Raw genomic sequence first — 17,046 nt, 5'->3', positions numbered from 1 at the left:
AACCAAGGCGCCTGTAGTCCCAGCTACTCGGGAGGCTGAGGCAGGAGAAATGCGTAAACCCGGGAGGCGGAGCTTGCAGTGAGCTGAGATCCGGCCACTGCACTCCAGCCTGGGTGACAGAGCAAGACTCCGTCTCAAAAAAAAAAAAAAAAAAAAAAACCAACCAAACAAAAACGATTTATCATTGTATTAGTCCGTTTTCATGCTGCTGATAAAGACATGCCTGAGACTGGTAAGAAAAAGAGGTTTAATTGGACTTACAGTTCCACATGGCTGGGGAGGCCTCAGAATCATGGCGGGTGGGAAAAGGCACTTCTTACATGGTGGCAGCAAGAGAAAATGAGGAAGATGCAAAAGCGGAAACCCCTGATAAAACCATCAGATCTCATGAGACTTATTTACTACCACAAGAATAGCATGGGGGAAACCGCCCCCATGATTCAAATGATCTCCCACTGGGTCCCTCCCACAACATGTGGGAATTATGGGAGTACAATTTAAGATGAGATTTGGGTGGGGACACAGAGCCAAAACATATCAATCATATATCTAATTTCACCTTTTTGGGATACCATTAAAGAGATGAGAAGCCAGGTGCAGTGGCTCATTCCTGTAACCCCAGAGCTGTGGTGGGAGTATCACTTGAGGTCAGGAGTTCGAGACCAGCCTGGGCAACATAGCAAGATCCCATCTCTACAAAACATTTTTTTTTTTTTTTTTTGAGATAGACTTTCATTCTTTTTGCCCAGGCTGGAGTGCAATGGCGCGATCTCGGCTCACCGCAACCTCCGCCTCCTGGGTTCAAGCGATTCTCCTGCCTCAGCCTCTCAAGTAGCTGGGATTACAGGCATGTGCCACCATGCCCGGCTAATTTTTGTATTTTTAGTAGATACAGGGTTTCTCCATGTTGATCAGGCTGGTCTTGAACTCCCGACCTCAGGTGATCCAACCGCCTCGGCCTCCCAAAGTGCTGGGATTACAGGCGTGAGCCACCATGCCCAGCCATACATTTTTTAAATTAGCTGGACATAGTGGTGTGAGCTGTAGTCCCAGCTATTCGGGAAGCTGAGGCAGGAAGGTTGCTTGAGCCCATGAATTCAAGACTGCAATGATTCATGATCGTACCACTGCACTCTAGCCTAGGTGACAGAGCAAGACCCTGTCTCATAAATAAATAAATAAATAAACAAATAAATAAATAAATGGGAGATGTTATGGGAGAATCTCAAGATGATTCCTTGAGGCCTGATATCCATGGCACCACCATAAAAAGAATTTTTCCATCTTAGAAGGATAGACAGGGATGAATGGAGTCAGGACCATTGTCCCTGGGAAACACATGCCTGTGCCCCTGCCACAGTAAGTCTATATCTCTGACCCGAGAGGTGAGAATGTGGAACCCCTGCAATCCCTGCTGGAAGTCTCTCTCTTCCAAAATCCACTTACTTGTCCATTCCATACAGATGTCTGCCAAAGAATCAAGCTTCATGCTGTGCTTGATTCAGACCTGTCAGAAGCAACTTAGATTTTTCTGCAGATGCAGAAGTGAGTAAGTCCAGCCTACAATGGAAGGTTAATTAACATAAGTCTGGAGATTTCATTTCCACCTGATGGATTACGTATCGCAGGTCCAGTGAGCTCATTTGCAGCTCAGGGAAACAAATGCAAAGCCTTAAGACAAATGCAGACTTTAACTCAAGACAACCAATACAATGTCTTATAAGCTGTGTGGTCATCATAAGCCTTATACTAAAAGGTTATGTTCCTGGGAGATTAAAGAAAATCCTTGTAGTTGAAACATTAAATATCTCAGAGAACCTCTTGTTTCTTCTCTATAAACATTAAAGAGAGGAGCGATAATGGTAACGTTGACCAAAAAAAAAAAAAAAGCCAAATTGTGTAAAATATTTAAAGAGGTTTATTCTGAGCCAGTATGAGCAATCATGGCTCAGAGTACAGTCTCAAGAGGTCCTGAGAAAGGATGCCCAAGGTGACCGGGTTACAGCTTGGTTTTATACATTTTAGAGAGACAGAAGTGACAGGCAAAAATATAAATCAATACATGGAAGGTATACATTGGTTCAGCCTGGAAAGGTGGAACATCTCAAAGCAGTGAATGCTCATAGGTTCTAGGTAGAGTCAAAGATTTTCTGACTGGCAGTTGGTTGAAAGAGTTAAACTTTATCTGAAGAATTGAACTCAGTAGAAAGAAATGTTTGAGTTAAGATAAGGTGGGTTGCAGAAGCCAAGGTTTTTGTGCTGACTCAGCACAAGAGGACGGCTTCAACTCCCTATGATTTCATCTCTGACCCAACCAATCAGCGCTCTCCACTTTCTGACCCCCTACTCACCAAATTATCCATAAAAACCACCATCCTTGAGTTTTCAGGGAAACTGATTTGAGTAATAATAAAACTCTGGTTTCCCATACAGCTGGCTCTGCAAGAATTAAACCCATTCTCTATTGCAATTCCCCTGTCTTGATAAATCAGCTCTGTCCAGGCAATGAACAAGGAGAACCCAATGGACAGTTACAATACCAGCATCAGGTTGGAATTTGGTATCTTATTGCTAGAGAGTCTGTTTTGTCAGTGTTATGTGCACTATTGAATATTAATGCTGGTCAGTTGTGGCTAAACTCCAAAAGGGAGGAGGTATAAGGAGGCGTGTCCAACCTCCCTTCCTGTCATGGCCTGAAATTTAGTTTTAGGTTTTCTCTGGCCCAGAGGGGGTCCATTTAGTCAGTTGGGGAGCTTAGGACCTTATTTTTGGTTTACAGTAATGAGACACAGCAGATGAGATTTATTTTATTTTATTTTTAAGACAGAGTCTCACTCTGTCACCCAGACGGGAGCGGAGAGTGGAGTGGTGCAATCACAGCCCACTGCATCCTCAACCTCCTGGACTCAAGCAATCCTCCTGCCTCAGACTCCCAAGTAGCTGGGACCTCAGGCACATGCCACCATGCCTCGTGGGGTCTTTTAAATTATTACTATCTGTAATGACGGGGTCTCCCTATGTTGCCCAGGCTGGTCTTGAACTCCTGGCCTCAACAATCCTCTCGCCTCAGCCTCCCCAAGTGCTGGAGTGAATCACTGCAAACCTGGCTTCAGACGAGTGGATTTAAACTTTAAATTCCACTCATCTGTGCCCCAACTAAGTTTCCATGAGTGAGCCTGTGGTTACTGGAGTGTGAGATTTCTCCAACTTTCTTTCCCTTATCATTCTTCAAATGACAACTTCAGTGGAGCATTTAAAATTATAATTAAAAATTCCCTGAGGTTGATCCAAAAAATTAAAGACAATATTTGATATTCACGCGCCTCTATACAAATGGGAAATTCATCTATGCCTGTCTCCCAAATAAATGTGATTGAATATCACAAGAATCATAAAATTCCTCCCTTAAGGAAGATTATGAGAGAGACCAGAACATACATACATACACACACACACACACACACTCTCTGTGCAAGCTAAAGCAACCCCATCTTGGATGCTAATCCACCCAGTTGATGTGTTTTATTGGTTTTTGGGTTTTCTTTTGAGACAGAGTCTCACTCTGTCGCCCAGGATAGAGTGCAGTGGTGTGATCTTTGCTCACTACAACTTTCACCTCCTGGGTTCAGGCGAATCTCCTGCATTAGCCACCTCAGTAGCTGGGATTAAAGGCATGTGCCACCTCGCCCAGCTAGTTTTTGTATTTTTAGTAGAGATGGTGTTTTGCCACGTTGGCCAGGCTGGTCACGAACTCCTGGTCTCAAGAGATCCACCTGCCTCAGTCTCCCAGAATGCTGAGATTACAGGCCATGAGCCACCACACCCCTCCAACCAAGTTGACTTCTGAATAACTAGCATTCAGGAAGGCCTCTAAGATTTCCAGTTTATCTATTGTTCCTTGTGTAAAAGCATGTACTTACCATAAATCCTGCCCTTAGGCAGATTCACACAGCATTCTTGCCTTTCCCTGGGGGACTGACTTCAAATGTCCTTCACATTCCTTTCCTATAGCATATAGGCCCTGGGTCTTGGGGGTAATGGCACGCGGATCCGCCATCTTGTCTCCCTGCCACTGAAGCCAGAGACTATGGCTTCTGTTCATAAATTCCTTTCTCCTTAAATATGAAGTCAAAAGTCATGTAGATAGGAGCTGTTGCTGAAGGGGGGATTATTTGAAGAGTTCTGTCCTCTGGGCGTACTTGGCTATGGGGTGGACCCTTGGCCAGGGGACAGGTGAACAACTCTTTCAGCAAACTGTTTCAGTAATATGCGTGTGTGTGTGTGTGTGTGTGTGTGTGTGTGTGTGTGTGTTCTGTGGTGAGCAGGCGTATGCCATTAAACAAACGGTGTGGCTTTGGGCAAGCTGCTATCTTGGGACCTCAGCACACTCATTCATAAATTGTGTCCTTTGGGTGAGACTTCTCTTGGGGTCTTCAAAACCCCCGAGACTGAGGACACATACTGCAGCCTAACGGCATCGAGGAGGGCAAGCATTCAAGTTAGGACAACGCGAACTCTAGCGTCAGCACTGCTAGGTACCTGCCCAAGACCTCGAATGCTGCCCTTACTATGCTTCAGTTTTCTCATCTATAAAAACGGCATTTTTATCTTTTTGGTGGAGCTGTTAAATAAATTAAAAGACGTAAAGGGTCTGGCACGGTAGTTGGCAATAAATATCAGTTTCCCTTCTCGACTTCTCGATTCTGGCCAGGACCAGTGCTGTTCACATTCAGGACCTGCCTGAACCGGCAAGCCCTCCAAGTGGGTCCAAAGTGCAAAGGGAAAGTCACTGCTAGAGGCGCCAGTGCGAGCACAGCGCCCCCGCGCGCCGAGTCGGGGAACTGCCGCGGGGTCCGGCCCCGCCCACCAGCGCCTGCGCCTGCGCAGAGGCGCCGCCCCGAAGTTTGTTGTGACCGGCGGGGGACGCTGGTGGTGGTGGTAGCGGCGGCGGGGACACCGGGCCGCGGCGCCACCATGGCGGTGCGACAGGCGCTAGGCCGCGGCCTGCAGCTGGGTCGAGAGCTGCTGCTGCGCTTCACCGGCAAGCCGGGCCGGGCCTACGGCTTGGGGCGGCCGGGCCCGGCGGCGGGCTGTGTGCGCGGGGAGCGTCCGGGCTGGGCCGCAGGACCGGGAGCGGAGCCTCGCAGGATCGGTCTCGGGCTCCCCAACCGCCTCCGCTTCTTTCGCCAGTCGGTGGCCGGGCTGGCGGCGCGGTTGCAGCGGCAGTTCCTGGTGCGGGCCTGGGGCTGCGCGGGCCCTTGCGGCCGGGCAGTCTTTCTGGCTTTCGGGCTAGGGCTGGGCCTCATCGAGGAGAAGCAGGCGGAGAGCCGACGGGCGGTCTCGGCCTGTCAGGAGATCCAGGTGAGCCGGCCGGGTCCTAAGCCGGGCGGAGGACGGAGCTAAGCGCGGGGTCGGGTCCTGAGCCGGGTGGGGGCGGGGCATGCGGCCAGGGGCAGGGCTAGGTGTGGAGGCGGGGCCCTGGGCCGGTCGAGGGCCGAGGCTTCGGCCGCAGTAGGGCGGGGAGAGGGGCATTAAAGCTCATCTGTTTCACCATTACTGATCGGCTGCTATAAATAAAGCCAGCACCTCCCGTTTGTTTTCTCTTCCTCAAATGAAGACGTGCTGCCGATTGCAGCTCCAGTCGCAGCACAGCAAAACGCTTTGTGTTAATTTTCTAAAATGCACTGACAAGTAAATCATAACATTCCTATCCCTTTGAGGTAGTTGTCGTCCCTAATTTATGGAGAAGGAAAGTCCTCAGGTGAAGGGACTTGCTCAAAATCACACAGCTAATAAAAGGCAGTGCCCTTAACCACTGAGCTAGGCTGCCTCCACGGTTTAACCAAAGGATTAGTAGTGACAGAGCTGAAACCGCAGTAAAAACTATGAACGGCAAGAAAAACAGACCTGACATTTTAGTTACCTGTGTAGTTATCCCTGCTGACTGGATACACAAGGGTTCTTGGGCTTTTTAAATGCTTAAAATAGCACAAGACTTCTATTTTTGCCCAACCAAAGTCTTTGTTAGTGAGGATTCTCCAAACGGAACCAATAGGAGGTGTCTATTTAGAGGCAGATTTATTTTGAGGACCTGGCTCCCTATGGAGATTGGCAAAGTCTAAAAGCCGCAGAGTAGGCGGGCAGGCTGGAGAGCCAGGGAGGAGCCAGAGGTGCAGTTCAGGTCTGAAGCCTGGCCGCTGGCAGAATTCCACCTTCTTCCAGGGAGGTCACTCTTCTTCCTGGGGTGTGGAGCCACTCACTAAATTAGCACAACCCCTGCATTTTTTAGGTTAGGGCTGAGGTGGTGGAAGAGGGAGTGACTTGCCCAAGGACACAGCTGTTAGGGTCAAGCAGTGGCTCCTGGGTTTCCTGGTTTCCAGCCCGGTTTTTATTGCTCATCACCACTGTCTCATGTTTGAGCTCTGGCCAGTTTGGGGTGACAGGTGACATCTGGCCTAGTCCCCAGCCCCTGACCTTGTCTTTTGCCACAGCTTAACTGGCAGAAGCTAAGGATGGGAAATTTGACTAATCCTGCTTAAAACTAAAGAGGTTTTTTAACTGAGGAGATTGATCCTCCTAAACTTACCATTCACACACCCTCTTCGCACACCTCACCCTCCTATGCTTGAAAATATTATTAGTTATCAATTTCACATAAAAAAAAATTTTGGGGGGCCAGGCACGGTGGCTCATGCCTGTAATCCCAGCACTTTGGGAGGCGGAGGTGGGCGGATCACGAGGTCAGGAGTTCCAGACCAGCCTGGCCAACATGGTGGAACCCTGTCTCTACTAAAAATACAAAAATTACCCAGGCGCAGTGGTGGGCGCCTGTAATCCCAGCTACTCGGGAGGCTGAGGCAGGAGAATTCCTTGAACCTGGGAGGCGGAGGGTGCAGTGAGCTGAGATTGCACCACTGCACTCCAGCCTGGGTGACAGAGCAAGACTCCGTCTCCGGGGGGAAAGTTTGTTTTCACTGGCTACTTTTGCTGGAGTTAATTTCACATTTAAAAAATTCTGAAGCCAGGCATAGTGACTCATGCCTGTAATCCTAGCGCTTTGGGAGGCCAAGGTGAGAGAATCTCTTGAGCTCAGGAGTTGAAGCCCAGCTGGGACAACATAGACCTTGTTCCCACAAAATATTAAAAAATTAGCCAGTCATGGTGGCATGTGTCGATAGTCCCAGCTACTTGGGAGGCTGAGGTGGGAGGATTGTTTGAGCCCAGGAGTTTGAGGCTGCAGTGAGCTATAGCTGCACCACTGCACCCCAGCCTGGGCAACTAGCAGGAGTGTGCTAGTAGCAAGCTCTAAAAACTTATATTATAAAAGTATGTGTATATATAACATATAATATGTGTATATATGTTATGTATACTATATGTTACATATAATAGTATATAGTATATGTTATATATAATGTGTATATATATTTTATATATATACACACACACACACACAAACACACGTTGATTCTGCTCCATGGAGTTTATAAGGGAAGATGGATTTTCTTTTTCTTTTCTTTTTTTTTTTTTTGATACGGAGTCTCACACTGTCACCCAGGCTGGAGTGCAATGGCACTATCTCGGCTCACTGCACCCTCCGCCTCCCGGGTTCACTCAATTCTCCTGCCTCAGCCTCCCGAATAGCTGGGATTACAGGTGCACACCATCACACCCGGCTAATTTTTTGTATTTTTAGTAGAGACAGGGTTTCACTATGTTGGCCAGACTGGTCTTGAACTCCTGACTTCATGATCTGCCTGCCTCGGCCTCCCAAAGTGCTGGGATTACAGGCGTGAGCCACTGCGCCCGGCCTGGACTTTCATTTTTTTAAAAAGTTCAAAGTTATAGTGCAAGGTTAAGTTGCTTACAGATACCAGGTGCTTTAGGAACCCTCTAGAAGGAAAGTTGCTATGAGCTGGGTCATCAGGGCTGGTCACAGAGGAAGGAGGAGCTTGAGTTGGGCTTGATGGCTGAGCAGGGATGAGCCAGACAGAGCGATACTATAGAAACGGGCTGGAAGGATGCTGTGAGCAGCTTTCAGAGAGAGGCACCCAAAGGATGAGTGCAGGCAGTGTGCAGACCAGCCTGGCAGCAGCCAGAACACAGATAAGATCCTGGACAGTCTGGTAAACAGCCGAGTGACACATGAAAGCAATGTATTTTGATGTGGCTCAGAGCACGGAAGGCACAGCACTGAGAGTGGGGTAGTCTAGAGATGGTGCCTGGTAGGCTACGACCAAGGGGCGTATGCAGAGCTGTGCCTGGCACTCAGGGGTGACTAACCTTGGAAAGGAAGAGCTCAGCAGATCAGACCATTTGAGAGGGAAAGTGGAGCCTGGGGGACTGGAAGAGTGACGTCACCGCTGCCTGAAGCAGGGGAAGACCCAGATTTTTGTCACATGGCCTCTTTTCCAGTGCAGCACTGCCCCCAGCACCTGCACCTCCATCCATTTCTGTCTGAACTCTTGTACTCTTACTACCTTTCTGGACAGAGTAGCCCCATCGGAGCCTTAAGAGGCAGAGAGAAAGACGGGACTGAATCCCTCTGCTCTGGGGATGCGCCTGATCTCACCCACTTGCCTGCCAGACCCTCTGAGATCACTGTGGATCACACACTCCTGCTAGTTGCCCAGGAGCCGTCTGCCAAGGTCTTTGGAGAGCGAGCTGTCTCCATAATCAGACACCTCCAGAGCTCTGCTGCGGAGTGAAGGCAGCAGGGAGAGGCGCACTGGCTATAGGACACAGGGTTTCTGACCTCTCAGATCATTGCGTATTGTGATCACAGTGAAGCAACAGAGTTTGAGAAAAATCATTCTGAATAATGAGAAAGAAGATGGCCTGGACCCAGGCTGAGCAGTAGAACCTGGTTGGGTTGTGGTTTTCTGGTTTATTGATCTGGTCGTGCGGTTTGCGGACCATGCCTCGCTGCACCTCTCTCTGCCTCCCGTTTCCCTTTTCTTGGACCGTCCTAGGCTCCCTGGCTCATGGTGCATTCTTTTTTCCTCACAGGCAATTTTTACCCAGAAAAGCAAGCCAGGGCCTGACCCGTTGGACACAAGACGCTGGCAGGGCTTTCGGCTGGAGGAGTATCTGATAGGGCAGTCCATTGGCAAGGGCTGCAGTGCCGCTGTGTATGAAGCCACCATGCCTGCATTGCCCCAGAACCTGGAGGTGACAAAGAGCACCGGGTCGCTTCCAGGGAGAGGCCCAGGTACCAGTGCACCAGGAGAAGAGCAGGAGCAAGCTCTGGGGGCCCCTGCCTTCCCCTTGGCCATCAAGATGATGTGGAACATCTCGGTAAGCACCAGGCCTTTCATCTTTAAAGGAGATGTTCTCAAAATGCCCATCTTAGTGAGCCTGGTGAGGATTTTTTTCCAGGAAGTAGGTAGGAAAAGACAGATTATTCACAGGAAAGGTGCCTATTATATAGTCAGGCTGCCTGCCTGTTACACAGAAGTAGACCAGAATGTTTCAAATTGTATTCTGCCCACAGATCACCCAGGGATTAGGTTCAAAGGTAGATTCTGGCCAGGTATGGTGGACCACGCCTGTAATCCCAGCACTTTGGGAGGCCAATCAGTTGAGCTCAGGAGTTCGAGACCAGCCTGGGCAACATGATGAAACCCCATCTCTATGAAAAACACAAAAATTAGCCAGGTGTGACAGCTTGCACCTGTAGTCTTAGCTACTTGGGTGGCTGGTAGCTGAAGTGGGAGGATCACTTGAGTCCAAGAGGCAGAGGCTGCAGTGATCCAAGATTGTGGTACTGCACTCTAGCCTGGGTAACAGAGTGAGACCCTGTCTCAAAAAAAAAAAAAAAAAACCCAAAGGTAGATTCTGATTCAGCAGGTCAGAGGTGGGGCCTGAGATTCTGCCTTCCCAGTAAGCTTCCACATGATACCAATGTCACTGCTCTGTCAACCACACTTCGAGTAACAAGGGCCTAAACCACTGGTTTCTACCCTGATTGGTCAGTTCACCATCCCCTCCTTCCTGTAACCTGCCTCACTGGAGAGGGGGAACTGGATCTCTTTCCTCTAAGCTCACTCTGCAAGCCCACCTCCAGCTCAGAGGCTTGCCTGTCAACTCCCTGCTCTCAACTCTTGGAAGGACTCAAGGCTTTGGGAAATTGAAGAGTATTTTTCCCCCACGAAAACAATTTCTGTCCACTTAATTTATTTACCTTGCCATTGCTAGGTGGGCTTTAAAAATGTATCAAGACCCGATGCTCTGTCTCCTGCCCATCCTTGGGCCCATCCATTCAAGGCCGAGGTGGGAAGTGGCCACAGCTGTTCATGGTGGGCCCTAGAGGATGCAGTTTCTTGTTCTGATTTGGGGAATGAAGGTTATTAGACTGTTGCACTCCAAGCTGGGTTAATAGCTAACAAGCAGCCAAATCCTTTGCCTGTGAAACATCCAGTCTTAGCATCAAAACATGCACTGGTTGGGGCATGACAGCTGTTGCATTCACAGAAGCTACAAGATTGTTCATTCTTACAGGATCTTCTTGATACAGGTTTCATATGTCCTGAGAGCCCTTCCTAATACAATGAGGACAATAAGGTGCTTTCCCCACTCTTTGGGTTTTGTCTGTTCGTTGTGGAAGATGGAGGAAGGCTGTTCCATGATTCAGTACAGCTTCACCCAGGGTGGAGCATGTCGGGCTCTGGCCTGGCTGGTGAAGGGAGCCTGCAGAATGAGTTACTGATCCAGTGGTCAATTTCAAACTGGTGGGGACCAGAGGCACCGATGGCAGGAAGCAGCACCCCATACCCTGATCACCTTGGCATCTCCTCCAGCCCTGGCACCTAGGCTGCAAGAGTTTGAGGAGCGTGAAGCATCCTCTGAGTTGGCGTGGATGGTACCTCTGTCTGTCTCCCAGGAGTAGCTTGTCTCAGCCTACCACTTAAGAGAGGCCATCTTATCTCGAAGGTCAGAGCAGCTGTCCTGCTGCAGGTTACAGGCAGGGCTTACAAGGAACTTACTGTTCTGCTCCGGCCTGTGTAACCCTGGGTTCCTTGTGGGTGTTCCAGGCAGGTTCCTCCAGCGAAGCTATCTTGAACACAATGAGCCAGGAGCTGGTCCCAGCGAGCCGAGTGGCCTTGGCCGGGGAGTATGGAGCAGTCACTTACAGGTCAGTGCCCTCTGCCTGGCGGACTGACTGGGTCTTCTTTGAGAGCATCTTCATCCATCACTTGTGTCGTCAGCACCTGGTATAGTGTCTGACATGACAGTAGATAATAAAGGCTTAATGTTGGTGATGGATTTTCAGTTAGTGGATAATTTCACTTGGGAAAAATTGCAGGTGATCTGACCCCAAGTGATGATGCCCATGCGTAATTCACATTGGAGCAGGGGAGAGAAGGCCACCCAAACAGGCCCAATTCACAGTGTTGCATGATTGATCGCGGTTCTCTGATTCCTCCTAAGAAATGCACGGGTAGAGCGCCACCTATTGGAATAAACTGAACTCTGTCCCCACCGGAGGGAACACTCGTTTCACTAATAGTTATGTGCACTGATGGTGTTAAGAGATTTTTAAAAAACCAAAAAGTGGTCTGTTGGCCCAGAGCTCTCAGTGTGGCAGCAGAGGGCCCAGGGTGTAAGTGCTAGAATTGAGTATGCTCGGGCTGAGGGAGCCCAGCGGAGGCGTGTGCTGCAGAGGAGGGGCTGCTCAGAAAGACTTCTCAGAGGGAAAGTTTGTGCCACCTTGTGAAGGATGAATTGGCATTACTTGGGCAGAGGAGTAGGGAAGAGGCATTCCCAGCAGAGGGAAGAGCAAGTGAACAGCAGCTACACTTCCAGCTCAGAAAAGCCCACGTGCACAGGTGGTGAGGACTGACGCGCAGGCTATGACGGAGGAGGTACTGTGCCCACCTTAATGTTTACAGCCTGGCGCACGCCTGTAATCCCAGCACTTTGGGAGGCCAAGGCAGGCAGATCACTTGAGCCCAGGAGTTCAAGAGCAGCCTGGGCAACATGGTGAAACCCTGCCTCTACAAAAAATATAAAAAATTTTAGCCAGGCATGGTGGCACATGCCTGTGGTCCCAGCTACTCAGGAGGCTGAGGCGGGAGGATCGTTTGAGCCCAGGGAGGTTGAGGCTCCAGTGAACCCAGATCATGCCACTGCACTCCAGCCCGGGCGAGCAAGTGAGACCCTGTCTCGAAAATATATGTATATGTATTTGTAGCCCACCAAGAAGAGGTGGGTCGCTGCATTTTTGCTGATTTACTGGAGCGCTGGTTTACAGATCTTCGTTCTGTCGGAGGCAGGAAGGCAGAAGTGTGAAATTAAGGGAATGGACGTGGAAAACCCCTTCCATGGTTTGGAGGGGTCCAGTGTGACTGGAGTCCCTGCAGGCTGGTGGAGTCAGCTGCTCAGGTGGCTTCTTCTCCTCCTGAGGCCTTTGTGGAGAAAGTGGACACCTGAAGGTCAGCTGCTTTGGGGCTAACGTGATCCTCAGTGCCTCCTCTTGTGGCGTGAGGGGGAGCCGGCCGACGTGGCGCTGTCCTGCTGCCGGGAACACCGTGATGTCTGCTGCCGAGACCTCCCATCTGACATAGTCCCTGTCCCTCTCCAGGGACTTTGTTCCTTTAGCAGTTCTCACTGTCCAGCCTCACATCACACGTCTTTTTCTGTTGGTTGTTTTTGCTCCAGCTGTACTGTACACGCTCTTTGTTTGCTGCTTACCCCCAGGGCTCAGTAAATACCTGTTGAATGACCGGATGGCTGTGGCAGCAGGTACATTACCTCAACTGCTGGTGCACCTTGGGAAAAGCTTCTCCAAGAGCACCCTGGGTTCATTTCCTCCTAGCCTCTGCTGTCCTGGGGCCGGGAGATTCAAGGCGCTTTGCAACCTGCTCCTCTCAGTGCGTCTCCCACCTTATCTCTCACCCTTCTCATCAGCACCCTACGCTCCACCACGCTGGCTTCATAGCTCCTTCCCCGAACGTGCCAGGCTCCTCTGTGACCATCTCCTGAGCGTACAGCTGGCTACACCTGTGCTGCCCTCCTCCCACATTTCAGGTCTCAGTTCAGACGCCCCCGACCCTGCCATGTATCTCCCCAGTACAGCCATAGCCCTCTGCCCCTGAGCTCCCATGAAACCTGCTGGGGCCCTGACAGCCTGGGGCTGTGATCATGATGCCCAGGGGCTTGAGGGTGGAAACAATGCTCTGGCTCCTTTGATTGCATAGAACAGGGGCCACTCAGATTGACTCAAGAGCAGGAGCAGTGCGTGGGCACACGTGGACTGCAGCCACACAGCCTGGGGACCACGCAGCGCTGGGAGAGGCTGGCGCCCTGCTCTCTCCCTAGCTCAGTCTAGGCTCTGCCCCATTCACTTCCCTCCACCATTGTTATGCAGCAAAGGGGGCTCTAGCCTGATGTGCTAGAAGCAATGACACTGGATTTTTGAGAAAAGCTAAGCTTTCTATTGTGAGTCTACTCACATGGAGACAGGAGTCGAATTCAACCCTGTCTCCCTGTGCTAGCTTTAAGGCAGTAATTTTATTAGAGGAGGTTTAAGGGGTGGATTCTAAGATTAGCAGGTGATTGGTGGAAGGAAAGGAGAAGTCTGGACAGTCCTTGGACATGCGCAGTTATCTCTTCATGCCAACTCACAGGTCCCCTGTGCAGATTTGGGAGGAGTGAGTATGAAACGTGCAGTGGCAATTCAGGCTGTGACATCAGCAAACTTGTTCTGTGCAAGGTGTAGTTGGCCTTATTGGTTCCAACCGATTTCAGCCAATTCCTTTTTTTTTTTTTTTTTTTTTTTTTTTTGAGACGGAGTCTCACTGTGTCTCCCAGGCTGGAGTGCAGTGGTGTGATCTCGGCTCACTGCAAGCTCCGCCTCCCGAGTTCATGCCATTCTCCCGCCTCAGCCTTCCGAGTAGCTGAGACTACAGGCGCCCGCCACCACGCCCGGCTAGTTTTTTGTATTTTTAGTAGAGACGGGGTTTCACCGTGTTAGCCAGGATAGTCTCGATCTCCTGACCTCGCGATCCACCCGCCTCGGCCTCCCAAAGTGCTGGGATTACAGGCTTGAGCCACTGCGCCCGGCCCAGCCAATTCTTTTATCTGATAAGCAGAGGGAGTTTCAGCCTTTCAGAAAGTGGTTTCTACAAACTCAAATTTTCTTTTCTTTTTTTTTCCAGAGACAGGGTCTCATTCTGTTGCCTAGGCTGGAGTGCAGTGGCGTGATCTTGGCTCACTGCAGCCTCAACCTCCCTGGGTTCAAGTGATCCTCCCACCTCAGCCTCCCAAGTAGCTGGGTCTACAGGCACATGCCACCATGCTTAGCTAATTTTTGTAGTTTTTGTAGAGACAGGGTTCCTCCATGTTGCCCAGGCTGGCCTCGAACTCCTGGGCTCAAGCAGTCACCTGCCTCAGCCTCCCAAAGTGCTGGGATTACAGGAGTGAGCCGCAGGAATCTCCACCAGTTACTGATTTCTTGAACTTTTGGGGACATGGTTCCACAGTCCGCATGCTGTTTCTTCCTCGCATCTCCTGTTCCTGCTTCCCTTTGGCCTGCTCACCTCTGGCTCCTCATGGCCCCAGTGAAGTCTCGTGGCTTCCTCTCCACTGCTGACTGGCAGGTTCCTTCACTCACACTCCCAAAGAGAGGATCTACTTCCCTCCCTTCCCATTGTCCAACCATCTGGGTCTCGAGTGTCACTGTAGGTTCATTGCCCTTGGGGCAAGTGACCCCTTGGGTCAGCCAGCTTTGGCTGAAGGGCAGGGCTGGCACACAGCTGGCAGAGCCACCCCATCCAAAATCTAGCCACTGTGCCTCAGCAGGGCTGTGGTTTGGGGGTGGGGGGAGCACTCCCCACAGGAGAAGGAACAGCCAGGGCAGGCAGATGACACCACCACTACTATTCTGGATCTATTCACTCATTCAGCAAAGGTTTATTACACCCATATTCCATGCCAGCTATTGTAGTAGACTGGGAATAACGGAGAAAATTCAGGCACAGTCCTTGCTCTTAGGGAGCTCACATGATTACTTATTGATGAACGTCTGTCTCCCCTGATAGACTGCAAATCCGTGAGGACAGGGGCTCTGTCTTGTTCTGTGCCGTAGTTCCACAGCATTCCAGCATGATGTCTGGTACTTAGCATGCAGACAATGCGTATTGGTTGAATGAATAATAGTAGGGCTAATATCAGCTGAGACTTCCTCTGTGCTAGACACGATTCTAAGTGCCTTCCACCCATTGACAGCCTTATGCAGAGTGTTAACACCACATTCCCCTTGCACCCTGGAGATTGAGCCCAGAGAAGAACAGAGGGGACACATTCCCAGACAGACCCCCAGTGGATGCCTGAAGCCACAGATAGTAACAAACCCTATATATACTGTGTTTTTTCTTTTTTTTGTTTTTTTTTGTTTGTTTTTTTTGTTTGTTTTTGAGATGGAGTCTCGCTCTGTCGCCCAGGCTGGAGTGCAGTGGCGCCATCTCGGCTCACTGCAAGCTCCACCTCCCGGGTTCACGCCATTCTCCTGCCTCAGCCTCCTGAGTAGCTGGGACTACAGGCGCCCACCACCACGCCCGGCTAGTTTTTTTTTTTTTTTGTATTTTTAGTAGAGACGGGGTTTCACCGTGTTAGCCAGGATGGTCTCGATCTCCTGACCTCGTGATCCGCCCACCTCAGCCTCCCAAAGTGCTGGGATTACAGGCGTGAGCCACCGCGCCCGGCCCCTGTGTTTTTTCTTATACATACATACCTATGGTAAAGTTTAATTTATAAATTAGGCACAGTAAAAAATTAAATATAATAACTAATAAAATAGAATAATTATGACAATATACTGTAAAAAAGTTATGTGCATGTGGCCTCTCTCTCTTCTCTCTAAATATCTTCTTGTACTCACCTATTCTCAGACTGTGGATAACTGAAGTTGTAGAAAGCAAAACTGTGGATAATGTTGGGGCTACTGTAACTCAGCCAAGGACTTACAGTGGTAGACCTGGAACCCAGGCAGTCTGATTCTAGGGTGTCTCCACCTATGTTCTGCCACTCGGGATGGATAGGATGGATGGGTGGACAGATGGATGGATGGATGGACAAATGGATTGAAGGATGGGTAGGGGAGTCATCAGATGTGTTCTCCAACACCATGTACAGTACCTGGCACATAGTAAATCTGTGGTAAACATTTGATAGTAAGTGAATAATGAATGTCAGTGCCAGTGTTGGTGTGGCCTTAGGTGATTGTTTTTCCAGGTGTTGTATCTGATGCTGGCCTCATATGTTTGTCTCACTTGGCTGAATAGAAAATCCAAGAGAGGTCCCAAGCAACTAGCCCCTCACCCCAACATCATCCGGGTTCTCCGCGCTTTCACCTCTTCCGTGCCGCTGCTACCCGGGGCCCTGGTTGACTACCCTGATGTGCTGCCCCCACGCCTCCACCCTGAAGGCCTGGGCCACGGCCGGACGCTGTTCCTCGTTATGAAGAAGTAAGTGGCAGTGGTGCGGCAGGGCCTTGGAGCTGCTACATCTCCCAAGGGTAGCTGGTCCCTGCCCTCCACATGTACCTTGACCAGGGGGTTTTGGAGAATAGGGTTATCACCCTTCGGGAGACAAAAGCCATGCAGAGGGAGCATATCTGCCCTGGAGAGCATTTTCCCTGTGGGACAATTTTTCCTGGAAACAAACTCTCATCTTCATCCAGAACATACTTGTCACCTAGTCCTTTTGGTCTATTTGACTGTTAACCTTTTCTGTGGCTGGCCTTATCTGTTTTTAACATAAAAACAGTCCTCCTTCCTCACCCTCTGTATCCCCTAACTTTGCTATAGTGGACGTTTTATTTTAAGGAAATAATTATCTGCACCGTTACTTTGAACATAGGGAGCCCCAGTCCTTACTTCCTAATTTCAGGATGGTGAGTGGGAGGGAACAGAAAGGATGCTGGGGGATGCTGGGGAAAAATGGGAGTCCAAATGCTCCTGGAAGGGGAAGAGGAACAACCTAACCCAAACAGTGATTAAGGTATTAGGAGGCCGGGCATGGTGACTCACGCTTGTAATCCCAGCA

At 50.0% G+C, this 17,046-nt stretch overlaps 1 protein-coding gene across 1 annotated transcript in view; it reads left to right on the top strand.

Annotated features, from left to right (window-relative positions):
• Positions 1-4,906: 4,906 nt before the first annotated feature.
• PINK1 (PTEN induced kinase 1) overlaps positions 4,907-17,046 on the top strand; it is a 17,685-nt gene continuing 5,545 nt past the window's right edge. The window contains exons 1-4 of the mRNA XM_015452072.3: positions 4,907-5,361; positions 9,010-9,297; positions 11,034-11,134; positions 16,284-16,466. Coding sequence (XP_015307558.2) covers positions 4,975-5,361; positions 9,010-9,297; positions 11,034-11,134; positions 16,284-16,466 — 959 coding nt within the window. The 5' untranslated portion in view covers positions 4,907-4,974. The remainder of the gene's footprint in view (positions 5,362-9,009; positions 9,298-11,033; positions 11,135-16,283; positions 16,467-17,046) is intronic.

The sequence above is a fragment of the Macaca fascicularis genome, chromosome 1 (genome assembly GCF_037993035.2).
Source record: "Macaca fascicularis isolate 582-1 chromosome 1, T2T-MFA8v1.1".
Classification (NCBI taxonomy): Eukaryota; Metazoa; Chordata; class Mammalia; order Primates; family Cercopithecidae; genus Macaca; species Macaca fascicularis.
This window is presented reverse-complemented; position numbering and strand designations above follow the sequence as displayed.